General features: G+C 43.8%; 1 protein-coding gene across 1 annotated transcript in view; it reads left to right on the top strand.

The window, feature by feature from the left end:
* The window catches only part of LOC5567377 (myotubularin-related protein 13), a 92021-nt gene that overhangs the window by 56823 nt on the left and 11294 nt on the right, over nucleotides 1–23904 (top strand). The window contains exons 4-8 of the mRNA XM_021852007.1: nucleotides 37–5282; nucleotides 5345–5500; nucleotides 5559–5777; nucleotides 5832–5956; nucleotides 6027–6115. Coding sequence (XP_021707699.1) covers nucleotides 37–5282; nucleotides 5345–5500; nucleotides 5559–5777; nucleotides 5832–5956; nucleotides 6027–6115 — 5835 coding nt within the window. The remainder of the gene's footprint in view (nucleotides 1–36; nucleotides 5283–5344; nucleotides 5501–5558; nucleotides 5778–5831; nucleotides 5957–6026; nucleotides 6116–23904) is intronic.

Raw genomic sequence — 23904 nt, 5'->3', positions numbered from 1 at the left:
TCTTTCTCATCTGTCTCAAATCCCCACTGTTTCTAGTTCTGTCAACCCCAAGGCTGGTCCCTGTCGACCGTCCGCCAGGAACCACAGTTTTTCGTATCGGTCCTAACGGACATCGATGCCAATAGGCACTATTGCGCTTGCCTGTGCTTCAACGAAACCATTGCCATCACTCCCAGTAAACCCATCGATGAGGAAGAGGAAGATGACAACCTCTCGCCCAGTAGTAGAGCCTTGCTGGCCGCATCCAGTGGACCACCCTCCATAACCCATCACAGTATAATGTATGCTCCAAAGTGTTTGGTGATAGTCTCCCGACTGGACTACATTGAAACGTTTCGGAACTGCCTCGGCACGATCTACACGGTGTACCTGGAAAGCCTGAAGTTCCACCTGCATCATCTGATAGGTAGTATATTGGGATGCATTCAGGTTCCTCCTCCCGGTGGACCCCAGGTCCGCTTCTCCATCGGTGCCGGGGACAAACAAGTTCTACAACCGCCCATTTCACCAACCATCCCCGTAACGGGGTCCTGCGTAAGTCTTCTGTTCCACCAGCTTGGCATCAAAAATGTGATGCTTCTGTTCTGCGCCGTAATGACCGAGCACAAAATTCTCTTCCACTCGACGAGCTATTCTCGGTTGACCGATAGCTGCCGAGCTCTGACCGCCCTGATGTATCCATTCCGCTACAGTCACGTGTACATTCCGATCCTGCCAGCATCGCTGGTGGAAGTATTATCCACACCGACGCCCTTCATCATGGGTATTCATAGCTCGATGCAAACGGAAGTCACCGAAGTGCTCGATGTGATCATAGCCGATCTGGACGGTGGGTCTATCCACATTCCCCAATCGCTGGTACCTCCACCGGCTGAACTACCCAAAGCACTGCGGGAAGCTACGGAGATCGCTCTGCAACAGGTATTACACCCGGAGTTGACGCGGGCCGATTTGGCCTTTCCACCGAACAACATCAACAACAATGGGTACAACTTTCGTGAGCAGAAAAGCGACGAAATGCTGGACAAGGAAATCCGGGCGGTGTTCATGAGGTTGTTTGCCCAACTGCTTCAGGGCTACCGATCGTGTTTGACGTTGATTCGAATCAATCCCAAGCCAATCATTCAGTTTCACCGGGCGGGTTTCCTGGGGGCGAGAGATTTGGTGGATTGCGATTTTTTGTCACGGGTATTGGACAGCATGTTCTTTACGGGTTTCGTGACGGAACGGGGGCCTCCCTGGAGACCTTGCGATGCGTGGGACGAGCTGTACAGTGCGATGAATGATTTGCTCAAACAGGAAATGCAAGATCCCCATCTGGTGCTGATTCACATCCAGGAATTGGCCAAGCAGCTGTATACCAATGAGAATCCCAGTCCACAGCCGTACCAACAGAAGGTTCTGAGGCCACCCGAAGGGGCATTTGCTCGAATACACCAACCGCCGATGCCGTTGATCGACTCTCAAGAAGTTCAAAACGTGATCAACGAAGGATTGGCCGCGAATGATCTACAAGCGCGTTTGCAGACTATTCGACCGCCCCAGAGGATAGTACCTATGGGACCCTATCTGAAACCGGTTCTCGAACTACGACCAGTGGTCAACAATAGCGCCCGGAAGCTGGAAGTGTTGAAGAATTGCATCAGCTGTATCTTCGACAACAAGATCACTGAAGCGAGAAAGAGTTTTCCGGCCGTTTTGCGGATATTGAAACAACGAGACGCTAGGCTGACGCTATGCAGGGAACTGGCAAAGATAGCACACGGAAACAAACAGCTAGATCATCAACAGTTCGATTTGGTAGTGAAACTGATGAATCGAGCTCTGCAGGATGATTCCTCCAAAGACGAGTACGGAGTTGCAGCCGCGTTACTTCCGCTGTCAACGACCTTCTGTCGCAAACTCTGCACCGGTGTGATACAATTCGCGTACACCTGCATCCAGGACCATCCCGTATGGAAGAACCAGCAGTTCTGGGAAGATGCTTTCTACCACGACGTTCAAAATTTCATCAAAGAACTGTACCTTCCGCGGCAGACTTCGGAAAAGTCCTACAGCAGTTGGGCTACGGATACGAATGGTCTTGTTCATTCGACATCTCGAGACAAACTAGATCGATCAACGTTGCTTTCGCGAGCGCAGGAACCTTCGGCACTAGAGATCGCAGCCGATCAGATGCGAATCTGGCCCACCGTTGATCTGGACAAGCAAACGGAGCTGACTAGCTCTGAAGAAAAGACCCTCTACAGTCAGGCGATCCACTATGCCAACCGAATGGTATTCCTACTCATACCACAGGACGTCAACCAAGGAGGGAGGGTCCAGAAGCTAGATTCCCACGCAGATGACGACGCTAGTGTTTCCAACAGTGTGATAGAGTCCCACAGTCACAGCGACCATAGTGACGAAGGCTTTGAAGACAACGATCCCAGCGAAGTAGGATCGCAAGTCGCGAAAATGGTGTGCAAATTTATCGATCGAGTCTGCAACGAAGGGAACGTGACCCCAGAGCACCTCCGGAACCTTCACCAAATGGTTCCCGGAGTGATACAGATGCACATTGAAACCCTGGAATCCGTGAACCGGGAAGCCAAGCGGATACCTCCGATCCAGAAACCCAAGCTTCAGTTCCCCAATTTCCTCCAAGGTGAAGAACTCATCGGGGATCCCATGCGAGTGTACCTGCTCGCGGACGGTCGCGAAGAGAAGGAAGTCGGAACGTCGAATCTCCTGCCGGCGGAGGGAGCTCTCTACCTTACCAACTACCGAATAGTGTTCAAGGGAAGTCCCTGCGATCCGTACTGCTGCGAGCAGAGTGTAGTGCGGGCTTTCCCGATTTCCTCCCTTACCAAAGAAAAGCGCCTCACAGTGATCTATCTGCAACATCTGGAGCAGGTTCTGCAGGAAGGCATGCAACTCCGATCGTGCACGTTCCAGCTGATCAAGGTGGCATTTGACGAAGAAGTGATTGCCGATGCCATCGAAGCCTTCCGGAAGACGATACACCGGGTGCGACATCCGGAGGACGAGTTTGGACATTTCGCATTCGCCACGACGCACGGTATTACCAACCCTACTCCGTTGCACAAAGTCAAGGAGAAGAATGCTACGCTGAAGGATTTCGCCAAGAAGACTCTGCTGAGGACGGCTAAGAAGGCTGGTTTCAAGCAGAAAAGTACGACGAAGCGGAAGTATATTCTTCCGGGTGCTGACTTTGAGGAGACCTATGGAAACAGTTCGATGGGAATCAATGAAAACCCGGAGGATGAAGACGGTTCGGACGACGGAGCAGACACAATGCCACGGGTAACGGTGAAGGACGTGGAAAGACTGAAGGAACGAAGCTACGTCAAAGATTGGCTCCGGGTGGGTTTGGGAGATGTTCAAGCAGGTTACCGGATAAGTTCGATTAATTGTAACTACAGTCTGTGTCGGACGTATCCCGCAATGTTGGTCTGTCCGAAAGACGTCTCCGATGACAGCTTGAGAAATCTTTCCCGTTGTTACAAGCACCATCGGATACCAGTCGCTACGTGGCGTCACAAGAATGGAGCTACTCTACTGAGAGGTGCAGTACCGCTTGCCAAAGGTGTCATGGGAATGCTCAAAGGCCATCCAGGTTCATCGAACAACTCGGCAGACTCGGCCAGTTTCCATGAACAAGACCGTTACTTCGTTTGTGTCATCAAAACCACACCACACACTCGTCCGATTCGGCATACGGGTAACTTCTCCGATTCTAACCTCTCCTTGGACTCCCTAGCCCTGGCAGCCAATGGTTTGATGACACGGACGGACAACTCAACCCTTACGCCTGACATTGGACGCAAGAACAACGTAGGGTTGTACTCGATCAACAACTCATCGTTCTCCAGCTTTGGAGCCCTGCGACCTACCCCGAAGCAGAACAAATGGGGTTCGTTGAAGCCCGGTGGTCACACAAGTGCTGCCACCTTGCGGGACTACAGCAGCTGGGATCATCAACCCCAGCAATACACCATCCAACGTGTGCCATTATACTTCCTCGGCGAGAAATCTCAGTCCAAATCAGCCAAGCTGTCGGAAATGTACGCCGAGTTTATCCCCGTGGACTACACCGATGTGCGACACTCGCGAACCGCTTTCAAAAAGCTAATGCGAGCCTGTCTTCCTTCCTGCCTAAACACCGAACCCGATCAAACCTTCTCCAAGCTTGTGGAACAGTCGGAGTGGCTTCAGCAAATCCGAGGACTCCTGCAACTGTCCGGGGCTGTCGTTGATCTCATGGACCTTCAAGAATCCAGTGTAACTCTAGCTTTGGAGGACGGTTGGGACGTGACTGCCCAGATTTCCTCACTTGCTCAATTGTGTCTCGATCCGTATTACCGAACCATCGACGGATTCCGGGTCTTGATCGAGAAAGAATGGCTGGCTTTTGGTCATCGATTTGGACATCGAAGCAATCTCAAGCCTAACAGCAGTTCCGGTTCTCCATTCGCGCCTACCTTCCTGCAGTTCCTAGACGCCGTTCACCAAATCCAGTCCCAGTTTCCCCTCGCATTTGAGTTCAACGAATACTATCTACGCTTCCTGGCGTATCACCACGTCAGCTGCCGGTTCCGAACGTTCCTATTCGACTGCGAACTGGAACGTGTCGACTACGGCATAACTGCCATCGATGACAAACGCGGATCGCTCAACTCGCACCACAAGCATGTCGTCGAAGCCCTCACCGTATCGGATGATGACAACATCTATCCGGGAGGTCTAGGTGGTGGTGTAGGTCGTGGGAATCACGCATCCAATACTCAAAAGTTTGGACCTTCACTTTTCGATTACATCGAGAGACAGCACGCGAAGAATCCAAGCTTCTACAACTTCATGTACACTCCCGATCCGGATCGTCAAGTGCTTCGACCGCAAAGTTCCATCTCAGTGCTGGAGGTCTGGTCGTACTATCTGGATGAAGAGCTTGCCCAAGGACCACCGTACGATCCAGAACTTCTGAACAACGACAACCTGGACGAGGACAGCGACTACGGCAGTGCGGGCAGCATGGCCAACAAACATCCTCGGCGGAAGGTCGTCTCCGTAGGGTACGACAGCCTGAACAAGTACGACGCCGATGCGTTTTCGCGGTTGATTGAGGAGCTGAAGAATGCCGAAGCGGAGAGAGGTCTGCTGCCGCAAAAGTGGCGCCAAGTTTGGGACAAACTTGAACTGCCGCATTCGGACTCGTTGACGAGGCACGCTTCGTTCAGCAGTGCGCTGGTCAGATCGCACGGTCGATTACTGCACAAGAGGTAAGGGGGTTGGATATTCACAATTTTCAAGTGACTATTGAAAGTTACGTTTCCTTCCGTAGATCTACTCTGGAGATCATCATGCGCGGCCGTCAGGTCGGATACCACCAGGAGAACTTCCTGCATCCGCATCGCTTTGAGAAGCACGCCTATTCTGCTCCCATCAACTGCAACCACTGTGGTAATGTTCTTTGGGGTCCGCTGCTCAACGGTTTAAGGTAAGTTGGAACCCTGTTGAAACCTTACGATCCTCAATAATCTTCACACCTTTTGCAGATGTGTTGACTGCGGCAACACCTATCACGAAAAGTGCGCGGAATCGGTACCGAAGAACTGCACCAAGTACAAGGCGGTCGAAGGCACCCAGCCAACGTTGGCGAGGAATCAGGGCGACAACAACAGCGTATCGTCCAGTGTGAACACGGCTAACACGACGAGCCAGCACTACTACGAGCAGTACAGTAGTAACGTGGCGGATGATCGGACGCATGAAGGGTGAGTTTGTAATCCACAGGATGGAAAACATTCATTTAATGTACCTAATTTCAGATATCTGTACAAACGAGGTGCAATATTGAAAAACTGGAAGCAGCGGTGGTTCGTGCTGGACTCCCATAAACATCAGCTGAGGTACTACGATGCGATGGAGGACTGTAATTGCAAGGGATACATTGGTAAGTTTGATCAATCTTGGCAATGGTATATGGTCAGCGGGTTTCATACTGATACGTGATGTCATTTTAGAACTTGCGGAAGTGCAATCAGTGGCGCAGGCACCACCACAAGCTGCTCCGGTGCCGTCTAAGAAGATTGACGAGAAAGCATTCTTTGATGTGAGTAGAAAATATTTTTATTAATATATTGAACCGTACGGCACATCGTACATGATCTGGGTTTCAGATGATCGCTATTTAATTAAATGTATTGTATTACAAATACGCCTCCAAAATTTGATGCTACTAAATTTAAACTGCATGGTACAAGGAACTCGCCATTTCGTATTCAGTCACAGCTAATTACCTCACAAAGGACAGAGTCAACATATCACTGGTAGACATGGCGACCATGACAATACAGTAAAAGGCGACCGTGGTTCCAAACAGCACGTTTGTTACCTGCTGCGTAATCAAAGCTGAGTGACGTAAGAAGAGAAGGATGAAAGCTTCAGAAATGATCTATTCCATAAGCCTGCATAGGCTGGGGTGAAAATGGAGCAATAAGGAATACCTAGTAGGTTGTTATACTGGCTCAAGGTATTGTGACTGCCATGGCGTGAGATTTATCGCTCCAGGATCGTTTTCGGCAGCTTTTTTAAGATTTTTGTGGCAATCTTGAGATTTTTGGGATTGTGGTGGAATTTCTTGGATTCCAGAGACTTTTGGGATTCCCTCAGAGATATTTCTAGAATCGTTTGGATTGATCGAACTCTGGAGACATGAGATTATTTAATTTCCGTATGTGTTGGGAATGGGGCCTTCCTTAGCCGATTGGTGAGCGTCCGCGGCTACAAAGCAAGGCCATGCTGAAGGTGTCTGGGTTCGATTCCCGGTCGGTCCAGGATCTTTTCGTAATGGAAATTTCCTTGACTTCCCTGGGCATAATAGTATCATCGTACCTGCCACACGATATACGAATGCGCAAATGGCAACTTTGGCAAAGAAAGCTCTCAATGAATAACAGTGGAAGTGCTTATAAGAACACTAAGCTGAGTAGCAGGCTCTGTCCCAGTGAGGACGTTAATGCCAAGAAGAAGAAGAATGTGTTGGGAATAACTGGACCAGCATAGCGATCAACCGATCGCTACTATCACTATCAGTGCTATGGTCACTTGTAGCAGCTAGACTCTTTACCCATAGATGCAAACAAGTCAGCCATTGTTCGCGCGCTTCTCTTGATTACATGTATCATCAGTGAATACTTCTTCTTTTTGTTCTTCTTGGCATTACGTCCTCTTTGGGACAGAGCCTCCTTCTCGGCTTAGTGTTCAATGAGCATTTCCACAGTTATTAACTTTGCCAAACTTTGCCATTTCCGTATTTGAATATAATGGGACAAGTACGATGATACTCTATGCCCAGGGAAGTCAAGGAAATTTCCATTACGAAAAGATTCTGGACCGATCGGGAATCGAACCCAGACACCTTCAGCATGGCTTTGCTTTGTAGCCGAGAACTTCAACCACTCGGCTAAGGAAGGCTCCCTATAAACACATAATTTCCCCTTAATGAGTGGAATCTGTGTGTCTGTTAATTTGTCATTTTAACAAGATTTTTAACATACTTGTTTTTTACGTTTCCGTCTTAGCAATGTGTTAATACGCAAACACGACCACCTTGCTGGCGCGTACGTAAAATAATCTTTCTACGAATCCCTGAAGAAATCCATTTGACATATCTTTAGAAAATCCATGTTATTCCATGCTTCCAATAGAAAATGATTGAATATATTTCATAATAATTCTTGAAGAGTTTTAGAAGAATTCCTGTATATCTGGAAAAAAAACTACTCCAAGGGGTCTTTTCGAAAAACCTCGTAGATATTCGTAGAGTATTCTATGAAAAATACTAGAAATAATATCTGCAAAATTCTTTGATACTTGGAACAATTTGTGCACCATTTTTTCGAAGAGTTTTGGAAATATTTTAAGGCGAACTAGGCCGTCATTGAAATTCGTACGCATCGTTGATGATTGTTGCTAATTCATCTCACGATTTCGAATCAAAGAAAATCAGTTGATTTTGCACTGGCACAACTGAAAAACTACCAGCATACTTAATGCATGTTAGCGCGTACAGTGATACCAAATCAAGCCAATAGAAATTATCAAGACTGAATTTTATCACTTTTGTCCATAACATATCTGGAAAAGCTAATCAGCTTTGCGGAGTTCCTTTTGGCTTCATGGACGTGCGGTTAGTGATAGCCGTGATAGCAAACACTTAGCCGTATCGAGTTGAGGAGTGTGAGTTCTATTCTCGTTTCAGTATGCGCTTCACTGGATGACGACACTAAACGTACAGCCATGTAGTTCACATTTCTGGCGGTAATGTTGCCTGGAAAGTGGGAAAATTTCATAATCAATCGCTTTATCAAATCGTGGATAAGTTGCTTAAAATACCCTTGGGAGAATTTCAAAGGTAATTGAAAATGACAAGTTTAAAAGTTGAAGACTTAGTAGCAAAGATCGTGAAGCCAACACTTTTTGTCCACTTCTCTACGGCTTAGACGGCTGACTGTAATTTGCGATGCAGCCCCTCCGTTTTTCGGCTTCTCACTACGAGAAGAATATCGTCTGCATAAAGCAAGATTTCCACTCCTTTTTGTATCACTCTGAAAATAGGTTGCATGGCCACAAGGAAGAGTGTTACTGATAGTACGGAGCCTTGTGGGACACCGTTTTCCAATCGATGTGGGCGAGACAGTTGTCCACCTACGCAAACTTGAAACATCCGCTCGGAGAGGAAGCTTTGAATAAGTTTCATCATACGACCCCGTATTCTCCAAGATTTAAGGGTGCGAAGAATTCCATGTCGCCATGTAGTATCATAGGCCTTCGATAGGTCCAAAGAAGCTATTAGGCTATGCTCATCCGTCATTGGGAGTGATTTTTCAAGTTCGGCTAGATATGTATCCGCACCGCGCCCCGAGCGAAAGGCATGTTGTCGCTCGTCAAGTCTGCCGGAGGACTCCAGTTCGGCGATCAGACGTCTGTTGATGATACGTTCAAGTACTTTCGCCATGCAGCTAGTAAGCGAAATCGGTCGAAACGTATCAGGTTCGGGGGTGTTGCACTTCGGTTTTGGTATGGGCACAATAATCGCTTTTTTCCAGGAGAAGGGAAAGACCACTGCGCCAAATACCATTAAAAATCTCTAGGAGAATTAGCTTGACGGACAGCGGAAGGTGTTTAAGCATGGGATGTTGAACCACTCTGCCCTTTGTCAAGTGCCCACAAGAGTTCGTTCAGGGTTATATCCATGTTGTAACGATCGTTGGTATTCAGCAAGGAGTCTATGCGTTGTTGTTTAGCTTTTTCTTTCGCTTTTTGAAAAAGCGGCAAATAGCTGGATGTCGGTGACCTTTCGCTATAATGTTTTGCTAATTCTTCTGCAATTTCGCTTGGATCATCCGAGTACCTGTTCGCTAGCTTAAGAATGGGGGTCTGGTGCTGTCGCTTGCCGCGAAGTGTATTCACTGTCCTCCAGAGCTCAGTGATCGTGCTGCTGGGTGATAATTTACCTACAAAGTCTTCCCAAGATTGTTGTTTTGCTGTTTTTATGGCCTTTCTTGCTGTTGCTCTCGCTTCCTGGAACCTTTCAAGAGCAGCTGGTCTTTCACAATCCGAATCATCCATACGCCTTAGGGATCGTATTTTCGTCGTCGTTTGATAGCATTTTTTTTTTTTTTTTTTTAAATTTCTTTATTAGTATCATTCCAAACATTACATTCATTATTTCTTATATCTAGGTGTTCTGTGTTATTAGACAACACTATCATCCTAATTTGGTAAAACAAATCTAAGATTTTATTAACATTTTGTTAACAACATATTACATTTCATTTGCCGTAGCAGTTCAGATTTTTTACAGGTGAGTTGATTTCACCTGCTTATAAGAGAAAAAAAAAGTTTTTAATATACTTAACCTAACTTAACCTAAACATATAACGCATTAATCGTGGCAATAGAAGATTGTAACGATTTTTGCCTGAAATTATTGATTATTTTATTTGACATTTGTTCCAATGTTTCAACATTGGATATCCTATGTAACTCATTGGTACTATACCAGGGAGGAAGCCTCAGAATCATTTTCAAAATTTTATTTTGAATTCTCTGCAGAGCCTTCTTCCTGGTATTACAACAGCTAGTCCATATTGGTACTGCATACAACATGGCTGGCCTGAAAATTTGTTTGAATATCAAAAGCTTGTTCTTAAGACAAAGTTTTGATTTTCTATTAATAAGGGGATAGAGACATTTTACATATTTGTTACATTTGGCTTGAATGCCCTCAATGTGATTTTTGAAAGTTAAATTCTTATCTAGCATGAGTCCTAGATACTTAACTTCATCTGACCAATTTATTGGAACCCCTCTCATCGTGACAACATGTCTACTTGAAGGTTTCAAATAAAGAGCTTTTGGTTTATGTGGGAATATTATTAGTTGAGTTTTGGAAGCATTAGGAGAAATCTTCCATTTTTGCAAGTATGAAGAAAAAATATCCAAACTTTTTTGCAATCTACTACAGATGACACGCAGGCTTCGTCCTTTGGCGGAGAGGCCTGTGTCATCCGCAAACAAAGATTTTTGACATCCCTGAGGTAACTCAGGTAAGTCAGATGTGAAAATATTGTATAATATTGGTCCCAAAATGCTGCCTTGGGGAACACCAGCTCTTACAGGAAGTCTTTCAGATCTGGAGTTCTGATAATTAACCTGAAGTGTACGATTTGACAGATAACTTTGAATTATTCTAACAATGTATGTTGGAAAATTAAAATCTTTCAATTTTACAATCAAACCTTCATGCCAAACACTGTCGAATGCTTTTTCTATGTCTAGAAGAGCAAGACCAGTAGAGTAGCCTTCAGATTTGTTGGAACGGATCAAATTTGTTACACGTAAAAGTTGATGAGTGGTCGAATGTCCATGGCGGAATCCGAACTGTTCATTGGCAAAAATTGAATTCTCGTTGATGTGGGCCATCATTCTGTTCAAAATAACCTTTTCAAAAAGTTTACTGATGGAGGAAAGCAAACTGATTGGACGATAGCTAGAAGCTTCTGCAGGATTTTTGTCTGGTTTTAAAATTGGAACAACCTTAGCATTTTTCCATTTGTCAGGAAAATATGCTAATTGAAAACATTTGTTAAATATATCAACTAAAAATGATAAGCTACTTTCTGGAAGTTTCTTGATGAGGATGTAGAAAATTCCATCATCGCCAGGAGCTTTCATATTTTTGAATTTTTTAATAATAGTTCTCACTTCTTCCAAATCAGTCTCCCAGGCATTTTCGAAAACGTTCTCTTGATTGAGAATATTTTCGAACTCCTGAGTAACTTCATTTTCAATTGGACTAGTAAGTCCTAAATTAAAATTGTGCGCACTTTCAAACTGCATAGCAAGTTTTTGAGCTTTTTCGCAATTAGTTAGTAATAATTTGTTTTCCTCTTTCAATGCCGGTATAGGCTTCTGAGGTTTTTTCAAGATTTTAGATAATTTCCAAAAGGGCTTAGAGCCGGGGTCCAATTGAGAAATTTTATTTTCAAAATTTTTGTTTCTTAAATCTGCAAAACGTTTCTTGATTTCTTTCTGCAAATCCTGCCATATAATTTTCATAGCAGGATCACGAGTGCGTTGAAATTGCCTTCTCCTCACGTTTTTAAGACGGATCAAGAGTTTAAGATCATCGTCTATAATCACGGATTCAAATTTTACTTCACATTTTGGAATTGCAATGTTTCTGGCTTCAACAATGGAATTTGTTAAGGTTTCAAGAGCATTGTCAATATCAATTTTAGTTTCTAAAGAAATGTTAACATCAAGATTAGAGTCAACATACGTTTCATATATATTCCAGTCGGCTCGTAAATAATTGAAAGTGGAGCTGATAGGATTGAGAATCGCTTCTTGGGATATTTGAAATGTAACAGGGACATGATCAGAATCAAAATCAGCATGAGTAATCAGTTGGCTACAAAGATGACTAGAGTCGGTTAAGACCAAGTCAATCGTAGATGGATTTCTAGAAGAGGAAAAACATGTAGGGCTATCAGGGTATTGAATTGAGAAATATCCTGAAGAGCACTCATCAAATAAAATTCTGCCGTTGGAATTACTTTGAGAATTATTCCATGACCGATGTTTGGCATTAAAGTCACCAATGACAAAAAATTTTGACTTATTGCGAGTTAATTTTCGCAAGTCGGTTTGAAGCCAATTAACTTGCTGTCCAGAGCATTGAAAAGGCAAATAGGCAGCTATGAAAGTATATTTACCAAACTGTGTTTCAACAGAAACACCTAAAGTTTCAAAAACTTTAGTTTCAAATGACGAAAACAGTTGATGTTTTATACGCCTATGAATGATGATTGCAACTCCCCCACATGCCCCATCAAGTCGATCATTACGATAAACAAAAAAGTTGGGATCTTTTTTAAATTTGGATCCAGGTTTTAAATAAGTTTCGGTAATAACTGCTATATGCACGTTATTAGCTGTAAGAAAATTAAACAGCTCGTCCTCTTTACCATTCAGAGAACGAGCATTCCAATTTAAAATATTTAAATTATTATTTGGATCCATTAGAAAAACGTAATCCAATAACAATTTTATTTGTAAATTTTACACCTACTTGGACTGCTTCAGTCATAGTGGTGGCTTTGAACATTGCATCAATCATTAGATTCAATTGTTCAGTTAGAAAATTAAAATCAGAGGCAGACATATCATCTGATGATTTCCCATTGGAATTTTCGGTAGACGAAGAAGCGGGGTAGGAGTTACCTGTGGCGGTAGGGTTTTTTCCATTTGATTTGAAACAAGTAGAATGGGTACTCATGGAACGAACAGGGGAAGAGTTCAAATTACCTGCTACGATATCGGCAAAGGATTTACCGTGGGTAGATACATTCGAAATTGAAAGATTCGAACGGCTACCCGACGGATTAAAATTTGTTTGTGAATGAGCATGATTATGATCTTCCTGGTGGGTATGATTCCTAATCAAGCGATCGTTAACTGAAAAATGAGCATTGTTCGATACTCTACCAGGCAAATTCCGGAAACGACCGTTATCGAAACGGATATTATCCTTCATCTGCCTGGCACGAGCCTCAACGACTCTTTTGCGTGAAATGCATTCCCAAAAGTTAGCTTTGTGAGGGCCCTTGCAATTGGCGCATTGAAATTTTCTGGTATCTTCTTTCACAGGACAGTCGTCCTTAGCGTGAGAAGAACCTCCGCAAATCATGCATTTAGCATCCATGCGACAATTTTTTGTACCATGACCCCACTTTTGGCACCGACGGCACTGAGTGGGGTTCTGGTAATTTCCTCCAGGTTTCTGGAAATGTTCCCACGTCACACGGACATCGAACATAAGTTTAGCTTTTTCTAAAGCTTTAATATTATTTAGTTCTTTTTTGTTAAAGTGAACTAAATAATATTCTTGAGAAAGCCCTTTCCGAACAATGCCAGATTGGGTTCTCTTTTTCATAATGATTACTTGGACTGGGGAAAATCCAAGTAAATCATTTATTCCATTTTTGATCTCTTCAGGTGACTTATAGTCACTTGAGAGACCTTTCAAGACGACTTTGAACAAACGTTCAGTTTTGTCGTCATAAGTAAAAAATTTGTGCTTCTTCTCTTCAAGATATCTGAGAAGAAGTTCACGATCTTTAAGAGTTTCCGGCAAAACGCGACAGTCTCCTTTCTTTGCGATTTGGAAGGAAACCTTGATTCCCCTAATGGAGTTCAAGATCTCCTGCCTAAATCCCCCAAATTCGGAACAACTGACCACGATAGGCGGCACTCTTTGCTTCCTCACTTGAATCAAAGAGCCTGGGCTAGAGGCTGCTTCGATTTGGTGTTCGGAAAATTTGTCTAGAGCATCGAACTGATTGCTCATTTCAATACAATTATTCATTTCACCCTTGGAAGAAACTTCGCATTCCGGGGAAGCGTCCTTTCTTCCATTCTTGCCACGTGTAGTGACAGTTTTAAAACCCACTTTTTTGGAAGGAAGTAGTGAATTCAGAGATTCACCCTTCCTTTTGTTAGTTGTTGATACCATGTTTAGTTAATAAACGAGAAAGACGTGACCTTCGAGAGGTTTTTTCCCTAGACGGTGTCCAAGAAGGATTACCACCGCTAGCTTTCGCCAACGGGTCCAACGAAAAATCGAAGGCACGGGTCCAAACAAGGATCGTAAAGGGATCAATAGTAGAAAAAATAGTACTGAAAAGTACTGTTTAAGTAGCACTGAAAAGTACCGTTTTTAATTTTAGCACTGAAAAGTACTGTTTGTGTAGCACTGAAAAGTACTGTTTTATTGCTTTAGGTAGTTTTTAAGAAAACTTCCAAGAGCAGAGAGAATTCGTGTACGCACAGCACGAAGGTACGATGCGCACTCGTTTGATAGCATCTTTAACTTCGGGGAACCACCATGGAACTAATTTTGGGCCAGCTTGTCCACTTGATTGTGGAATACATTTGGTCGCTGCTTCGATGAGTTTCGCCGTAAACCGATCAACATCCCCCACTTCGTCTGATCGGATTAATTCTGCAGTTATACGTTCATATACAGACCAATCTGCACGGTCGAAGAACCATTTCTTCCGAGTAGTAGCTGTATCTGACCATCCCGGGAGTCCAATTATCATTGGGAAATGGTCGCTGTTACACGTATCCGAAAGCGTTTGCCAGTTGAGTAGACTCTCCGAGCAGAAGGAGATGTCGATAGACGAAGTGTTGCCTGTCGCTGGGTCGATACGTGTGGGAGAACCGTTATTGAGTATTACCAGCCCCCTGGCTAGCGTAGTCTCTGCGATGAAACGACCGAGTGTGTTCGAGGATTGCGACCCCCACGCTAAGTGGTGTGCGTTAAAATCACCTAGAAAGATTACCGGCCCATCTAATTGGTCTAAGAGTTATTCAGAGCTGTCTCACATTGCTGAGCGCTTGGTGGAATGTATATTGATACGACCGTAGCTTGGAAAGGTTTCTGGATGCGCACTGCGATGAGATGTAACGTAGTGTCGATAATCATGCGCTCGAACGGAATGCCTTCTTTTATTGCAAGGCCAACCCCGTGCTGCCAGTAGTGGTCTTTTTTTGGTTCCAATAGCAGTGAATAGTTTTTGCCGACAAAGTCCGGCGGTACAGATGTTTGCCTTACCTTAGTTTCTTGGAGAGCAACGATGCAGGGGCTATACTTTCCAATGAGTTGTTTCAATTCACTGATATTTGCTCGTAGTCCACGCATGTTCCATTGTAGCGCGAAGCATTTATCGTTGTTGTTTACAGCTGGCAGGATATCTGACGAACATGATGACGTCACCGATGCACCGCGTGATGGTGCTTGTTGATTCAAGATTGTGGCTGGAATAGGAATGGTTTCGGCAGTAAATTCCATTAACGGACGTTGTTGCGAGATACTGACCTGTGGGACGTCTTGTCCCACAGTACCAGCCGCTGTCGAAAAAACTACACTACTTCCGAAATCGCGCGACAGCGACCGGCACTGGGGAAAGGCTTTGTGTAGTTTGAGAGCAGCTGACTATATCTTGTCTGTGGATTTGGCTATACGTGTCTCCTTGCAAGTGAGTATTTTGGTACCCCGGTTGGGTAAGTGAAGTTCTCGGATCTGTAATTGGAACAGACGCAGCAGTACCTGCTAAGTCATGGTTGTTAAAGGAACTGACCTGAGGGACGTCTTGTCCCCCAATGCCAACCACTGTCGAACGAACTACACTACTACGTTGGTGAATACCGACAGTGGTCGGCATAAGGGAAAGACTTTGTGTAGTTTCGTTGTTGATATCTTCCGTTTCTTCTACAATCATTTGAATTCTCCTACTATGTTCAAAAACTCTCATCGTGGTATTATCGGCAATTCCATCGGCCACAGAGGCAAGATCACTATCAACGGGTTGGGGTAGGGCGTCCCGGACAGTTTAATCTACCTGCTGTGCTTGCGTTGAAAGGAGTACTGCACATTCCTCACTTTCAAACCGATTTATTTCATTATCCGTGGTAAGGCATGGGTCATCATCGTGTGTATTCAAACGGTGTTTGGCATTGGAGCTATCGAAGGCGGTGATTGGGTGGGATCTCAGATATCGAAATACCGTCATCAGAATACTTCGATCGTTGGGTGGGAATAGTGGTTGCAGTTTTCTTCGGGGGTGGGCTTTGTCTATTCGTCATCAAACATCAACATCCCACCGCAAAATCGCTAGTGTTTGGAGGGGATTTTAACCTCCAAATTGCCAAATAACCTCCAAATCATCACCTCCAAGTTAGTTCTAATTTCCTCCGTTATATGAAATATGGTGGCGCGTCGATCGTCGCAAGTTTATCGTTAAACAGTCAATCTGGCGATGCTGGTTTGGTGAGCGAGTCTGTATGCTGTTTAGAGGCTCGGCTGCGTTTTGTTTCTTGGATAGCCGGCGAATTATTTCTTGAGCGTGTTAGGGCTGGAGAGTTATTTCTTGGGCGTGTCACGACACCTGATGACGGTTGGACTGATTTAATTTCTCTGCTGGAGTGCGGTTTTTCTTGACTAGAGATTTGCTGTTTTAGCTGCCAAATTTGCGCTAACATTTGTTCCATTTTTTCATCCTTCTGCCGGTTATCTTCTAACAGTTTAGCGATGAGTTCGTCCTTCTGTTTGATTGTTGCTTCTAGTTCCTTGAGTTTCTTATCAAACTCATTCTGCTGTGCAGCCACTTGAGCATAACTGCCTTGTGCTTGAAGTTCGGCTCGTTTTCTTGCTTCTGGGAAGGATAAATTATCACGCACTTTGATTTTTATAACTTCAATCTCTTGTTTGTATACTGGACACTGTCGGTTAGTAGGACGGTGGCCATCGTTGCAGTTCCGGCAGTGAGGAGCCTCGCCGCATTCCTCTTCCCCGTGTGAGTTTCCTGAGCAGTTGAAGCAACGTTGTGGTCCAGGACATCGAGTACGTGTATGTCCATAGCAGAAACAGTTATAACACAGCATAGGATTTGGAAAGTATGGACGAGTGGAAACATGAAGTAGACCGACTTTCATATGACCTGGGAACGTAGTCTTGCAAAATGTTAGAATCAGCGCCCGAGTGTTAACTTTTTTTACCGGCTTCAAGTCGCATGATTCTCTAAACTCGAATTACTCCATCACCGCCCATTTCTCTTAATATTTCTGCTTCATCCATATGGATGAGTTCGAAGCATGAAATAACGCATCGACAGACGTTCAGATTCGGGTGTGCAATCACCTCTACCTTTGTCCCGTCGATTAGGTGGGTCATCTTCAACAGCTTAGCTACTTGAGCCGGATCTCTTACTTTCAGAGTGTATCGTGTTCCTTGGGCTTCGCATTTTCCATCTTCGATTGGTCCACCGGCGCACATCTCTACAGATTTCCCGACAATATACGGATTTGTCGGAAGTTGGACACCATCCTATCCCATGAGTTGAAGGAATGTTAGCTCTCCAAATTTATTTTCCGCTGCTAGACGCAGCCATGTTGTTACACGGCAAAAACTTCTACAGTGGTAACGGTCACCCGTTACCTACCACAATTTTGGTTTCTTGTAAACTTTTGAGCTTCTTTTTTTATTCCAATTTAACGCTCTTCTGTCACACCGTCACCGCGAACACGAAAGAATGAATGGTGTTGAGAGGGTAACTACACAGCAGCCGTTTGTTTTCGTATACACTGCACGTGAGTGGCAAAAATTTCACTAATTTCTGTTGGGCAGAGGTGGACACACCACAACGCAGAACAGGGTCACCGAAGCGGAACGCGGAACCAGGATTTCGGTAGGAAAGAACACAACTACAAATAACTACTGTACGCAAGAGAACTTTAATAAACACGTCTGAACGGATTGAACATCACATTACGGATGAATGGTAAAACTTTCCATTCTCCCTTTCTTCGCTCACATTTGGCGCGCTCGCCGCCTGCCCTACTGGCGCATGCGTTGCAGCTTCAATCTCCAAATTCTACACATTCAGTGTTGCCGCTTTGCATACGAGGCACAATCATTGCATACTCCAACACTCCTCCTCAATGTTGTCCTCGTACTCGTCCGCATCCTGTCTGCCTTCCTTGCCGGGTTGATCTCCTCCTGCTTCAAACAACGTAATCAACCAACCGGTTGGATCGTACTCCACGATTACTCCTCCTGGATCGCCGAACTTCCCTCCAGTTATCAGCATCCGAATCTGGGCTTCCACTGTTGGACTCCGCCACATGCAGCGGCTCCACTTCCTCGCTTGAAGTGTCCGCATCGAAGTATTCTTCTTCATCATCATCGGCTCTATTCGGCTTCATCTCCGAATACCAGCTCACAACATTCACTGGTGATCTTCTTCCGCTCGTCGTCTTCTTCTCGCCTATTATCGGCCGCTGGCCCTCCACTTTCTTCTCAACTTTCGCTAGCTTCAGCCGATACAACGACCCTGACTTTTCTCCGATCACAACTTTCTTCCCGGATGTATCGCAAATGTCACAACCATCCTTCTTAAATTTAACCGAAAAAAATTTTGCCGTCAGTCTGTCCACTGACACGAGTCCACTCTTCAACGACGGAACGTACAACACATCGGTGAGCTTAATCTCCACTTTGCTTCCGTTTCCGTCCACACCGTTCACAAAACCTTCGCCACAACCAGCAGCGGTAACCACTTTACCATTCGCTAACACTACACTCGGGCCTTTTCTTTCTTTCAGTGACTTGAAAAAGTTCCTGTCACCCGTCATGTGCCTACTCGCTCCACTGTCAATGTACCAGCACTTTCGCTGATCCATTCCAGCCATAAAACACACACTTCTGGCACCACAATTTTCGTTCTTCACTTGTTTCGCATTTTGATTCACACGCACTCTGTCGTTCGGCTTCTTCTTATCTTCGCACTCTCGTTCTAGCTCCTGTTTCGCTAGCAAAAATAATCGACAGTTGCGACGCAAATGACCGGGCTTGTCGCAAAAGTAGCATCTTCTCACTGGTGCTCTATTGCCGAGTCCACCCACGCTTTGCACTTCGTTTCGCACAACAACACTTTTCATAGCTTTCGTTACACTCATTTCGCCGGAACGCTCCCTCCGACGCTCAAACTCATCGATCAGCTTCGACTTCACAAGCTGCATCGTGATGTCCACATCGGCACGACTCTCCAACGCCGTGACCAAACCACCATACGAATCAGGCAAGCTACGCAAGATCATCGCAATCCGCAGCGATTCCTCCAGCTGTTGGCCTGCATTCGTCAAACGGTCGAACAAATCGTCCAACACCACCAGATGACTCTCAAGGTCACCTTCTTCCGCGAGATTTAACGAGCACAGTTTCTTCAGCAAAGATACACGTGACGTTACCGTGTTCTTCTCGTGATAAGCTTTCAAACCATCCCAGAAAGCTTTCGCACTGTCCGCTTCTTTCACCAAACCGAACTGATTGTCGTCTATACACAGTCCGATAGTGGCACGAGCTTTCCGATCGTCTTTCGTCCACTGATCGGTCACTACAGCCGGCCTCGCATCACCGACCACATACCACAGCTCCTCCCTGGTCAGGAGCATCTCCATCCGGAACTTCCATATTTGCCAATTCTGATTGTTCAGTCTGGCAAACGCAAACTTGTTCACATCCGCCATTTTGTCCACACAAAATCACCACCGCGGAGAAAATAACTCACACAAACTCACGGCGTGATCACTTTCGCTCTCTCGGAAACTTTTTCCAACGCAATCCGGAACCTTCCCTTCGGCACTGCTGGGCCCATAACCTGTTGGGCAGAGGTGGACACACCACAACGCAGAACAGGGTCACCGAAGCGGAACGCGGAACCAGGATTTCGGTAGGAAAGAACACAACTACAAATAACTACTGTACGCAAGAGAACTTTAATAAACACGTCTGAACGGATTGAACATCACATTACGGATGAATGGTAAAACTTTCCATTCTCCCTTTCTTCGCTCACATTTGGCGCGCTCGCCGCCTGCCCTACTGGCGCATGCGTTGCAGCTTCAATCTCCAAATTCTACACATTCAGTGTTGCCGCTTTGCATACGAGGCACAATCATTGCATACTCCAACAATTTCGACCGTTTACGTAGCGATTTTCACAGATCATTCACGATTCACTGTTTCTTAGTCACTACATTTATTGATACAGTAACGTCTCGAACGCGCCGGTCGCGGAAAACTAGGGAGAATTAGGGTAAATGATGGCTTCGGCACCCTGAGGGTATTTTCGGCAACACTAACTTATCGTCCTTGTTAGAATTTATCTACGGAACAAGGGTGACCTTCAATGTACTCAACATGTTCCTTGAACTATAATCTTCCATATAAATCACATTCTTGACAAAAATATTACATAACATGGGTTTTATTATTAAATGAAATAAATGCTTACGAAATCATCGTCATTCGTGAGCTGCCGAACAGAACAACACAAGAACAGCTTAGGAAAAACTCACCACTTCGAAAGGTCCAATTCTCCGCTCCAATGCCAATTTTTTCACAAAATCCACGCACCGATCACTTATGCACAATTAAACTTTTGATTGGTCTATAAAGCACTCGAAAATACTTAATTTTTATGCTTCAAATCACAAGTAAAAATTTATGAACTTTGTTTTCCTCGGCAATCACTTTTTATTACTGCACCAGGTTGCCAGAAAACCATATTCAATTGCGGTGTAATTATTATTCACGATTTAAATTCACAGAAAAGATCGAACACAACTAATTAATTTATTGGAATTATGCAACAAAGCATGCATGGGTAATAATTGAGTCTTTCAATGCCTTCCTTATTTGAAAATTATAGCGCATAAACTTCAAAATACTGAGAAACATATAAAATATACGTCTTTTAATAGGTTAACTATTTTAGCAACACTCCTGTTGTTCTGCAGGCAATCAGTGGATGATGTAATTGTGTCAAATCAAAAGTGAGTAGATTTGAAAAGGGTCTATTCTGATTTTCTCATACACTGAGAAGAATATGAACCTTAAAAATTACTGGCAAGGTTTGGATTTTGATCCGAGTTAGTTGATCGAACCATATTCGGAGAGTGATATTCAAAAACAAAAAAAAATAAATCCTGGGACATCACAATCGGATTTTTTTTAATACACCCCAAACTCTTTACGACCGTTATCGGGGGGTCGTAAAAAAAATCTGGGTAATAATTATGTTTTTGAAAAATGCAACGTCTATATGCGGAAATACTGATTCGAGATATTCGGCAAAGTTGAAGCATGGGTTGAGAACTTTTCAAAATGGCCGTTCAAGTTTTCATATTTTGGTAATAGATGGCAACACTGCTCGATCGTTATCAAAAGATCCAATTTTATAGGGGTGTGATATGCAAATATCAAAAAAATTCAAAGATGACGGTACCGAATGTTCACCAAAGTTGAAGGAAGTGTTGCGTGCTATACAGTCGGCCGAATCACAAATGTTCATGTGGCTGGCAGCACTGTTCAGAAAGAATAAAGAAAAGATCAAAACCATAAAACTTGAGCGGAACAGAAAAATAGAATGCTTAGCAACATAGCAATACTCTTCAACTGTAATCCAGTTTTTCATGAAGGGTTCAAAATTTTGTCGTAGCTGGTAACACTGCTTAAGTGAAATTGCGTCACCGGCAGTACAAGTGTGCATGCAAATTTTGTTTTGCGGATATCTCAGGACCCTGACCATTTAGAAAGATGGCGTCTTTGGCAAAGTTGTTCATTAGCTCAAGCGCTATCATTATTAAAGCTATGAGATTCAAAATTTTGCCACCAGGCGGCGCTAATGAGCGTAGAATTTTTGTTTTGTGGATATCTCAGGATCCTGACCACTTAGAAAGATGGCGTCTTCGGCAAAGTTGTTAAAGAGCTCAAGGACTATCATTATTCTGGCCAAGAGATTCGAGATTTGGCCACCTGGCGGCGCTAGTGAGCGTAGAATTTTTGTTTTACGGATATTTCAGGATCCTGACCACTTAGAAAGATGGCTTCTTCGGCAAAGTTATTCAGTAGCTCAAGGACTATCATTATTCTGTCCAAGAGATTCGAGATTTGGCCACCAGGTGGCGCTAGTGAGCGTAGAATTTTTGTTTTGCGGATATCTCAGGATCCTGACCACTTAGAAAGATGGCGTCTTCGGCAAAGTTATTCAGTAGCTCAAGGACTATCATTATTCTGTCCAAGAGATTCGAGATTTGGCCACCAGGCGGCGCTAGTGAGCGTAGAATTTTTGTTTTGCGGATATCTCAGGATCCTGACCACTTAGAAAAATAACGCCTTCGGCGAAGTTGTTCAAAAGCTCAAGCGCTATCATTATAAAAGCTATGCGATTCAAAATTTTGCCAAGGGCTATCATTATTTTTGTCAAAAGATATAAGGTTTTTCCCACCAGGCAGCGCTAGTAAGCACGATATTTTTTGTTTTGCGGATGTCTCAGGATCCTGGCCACTTAGAAAGATGGCGCCTTCAGCAAAGTTATTCAGAAGCTCAAGCGCTATCATTATAAAAGCTATGCGATTCAAAATTTTCAGGAACAGTCAGGATCCTGATATATCCGCAAAACAAAAGTTTCATGCTCACTTGTGCCGCCTGGTGGCAAAATTTTGAATCTCATAGCTTTTATAATGATAGTCCTTGAGCTAATGAACAACTTTGCCGAAGGCGCCATCTTTCTGAGTGGCCAGGATCCTGATATATCCGCAAAACAAAAGTTTGATGCTCACTAGCGCCGCCTGGTGGCAAAATTTTAAATCTAATAGCTTTTATAATGATAGTCCTTGAGCTACTGAACAATTTTGCAGAAGGCGCCATATTTTTAAGTGGCCAGGATCCTATGATAACCGCAAAACAAATGTTTCATGCTCACTAGCATCACCTAGTGGTAGAATTCTGCAATTTAGTGATTGTGGTGCTAGCCCTTGAACTACTGAACAATTTTGCTGAACATCATGATCCTCTATTTTGAATACTTTGTAAGATATTGGTCATTTATAAAAACGGTCATTAATCTGAATTTCGGTCGTTAAAAAGTGGTCGTAAAACGAACCGTCGGTAAAAAAACAGTCGTAAAAAAAGGTTGGACTGTAATACCATTCATTCTCTCGGTAATAACTTGGTGATAGAGCGTTCAAGAGCAGCAACCTTTACAGACCAAAACCATATCGAGCCATTCAGCTTGTCAGTGAATAGTTCAATTCACGGTGAAATTCTTGACATTAAAAATATGACAACAACTATGCAATTACCATCGTTGGGGGTGAGATTTGGCCAAAAATGCGTAAGTTCTCATTTATTTTTAAATAACTTTCGCAATTTGACTTGATATGTTCGGTTAAATATGAGAATACGTTGCAAATGTTGAGCAAATAATTGAAATCTGATTATTTTCCTTTAAATAGGAATCATTTGAAAATTGGCCCAAACTCACCCCTTCGAGAAGGTGACATTGGGCCAAACAAACTACACTCAGGAAAACGAACTATCGATAAACATAGGAACCCCATATGAAAATTCGCCACAAGAAATTGGATTGAAATTCATAAATTTACGTCATGGAACCGAAATTTGAAAACAAAAATAGTTTTCGCAGCAACCTGGAATCGAACCAAGGACCTTGCTTAGTTTTGTAACAAAAACTACCCAAAAACATGATTTAAAAAAAAAATCGAATTTCTTTGGATTATTTAAGTTTTTTTTGCCAAATATTACATGTTTCATATAAAACTTATGTTTCTAAAGCATTTTGTTTGAATTACAAGTTGAATAGTGTATTTTTTTAACATGTGCAAATATATCATTGTTTCAAAATTATTTAAAAAATGTTGCCAAGTCCTTTTCAAAGGTTTAACAAATAAGAAAAACCAGTTTCA

The sequence above is a fragment of the Aedes aegypti genome, chromosome 3 (assembly GCF_002204515.2).
Source record: "Aedes aegypti strain LVP_AGWG chromosome 3, AaegL5.0 Primary Assembly, whole genome shotgun sequence".
Classification (NCBI taxonomy): Eukaryota; Metazoa; Arthropoda; class Insecta; order Diptera; family Culicidae; genus Aedes; species Aedes aegypti.
This window is presented reverse-complemented; position numbering and strand designations above follow the sequence as displayed.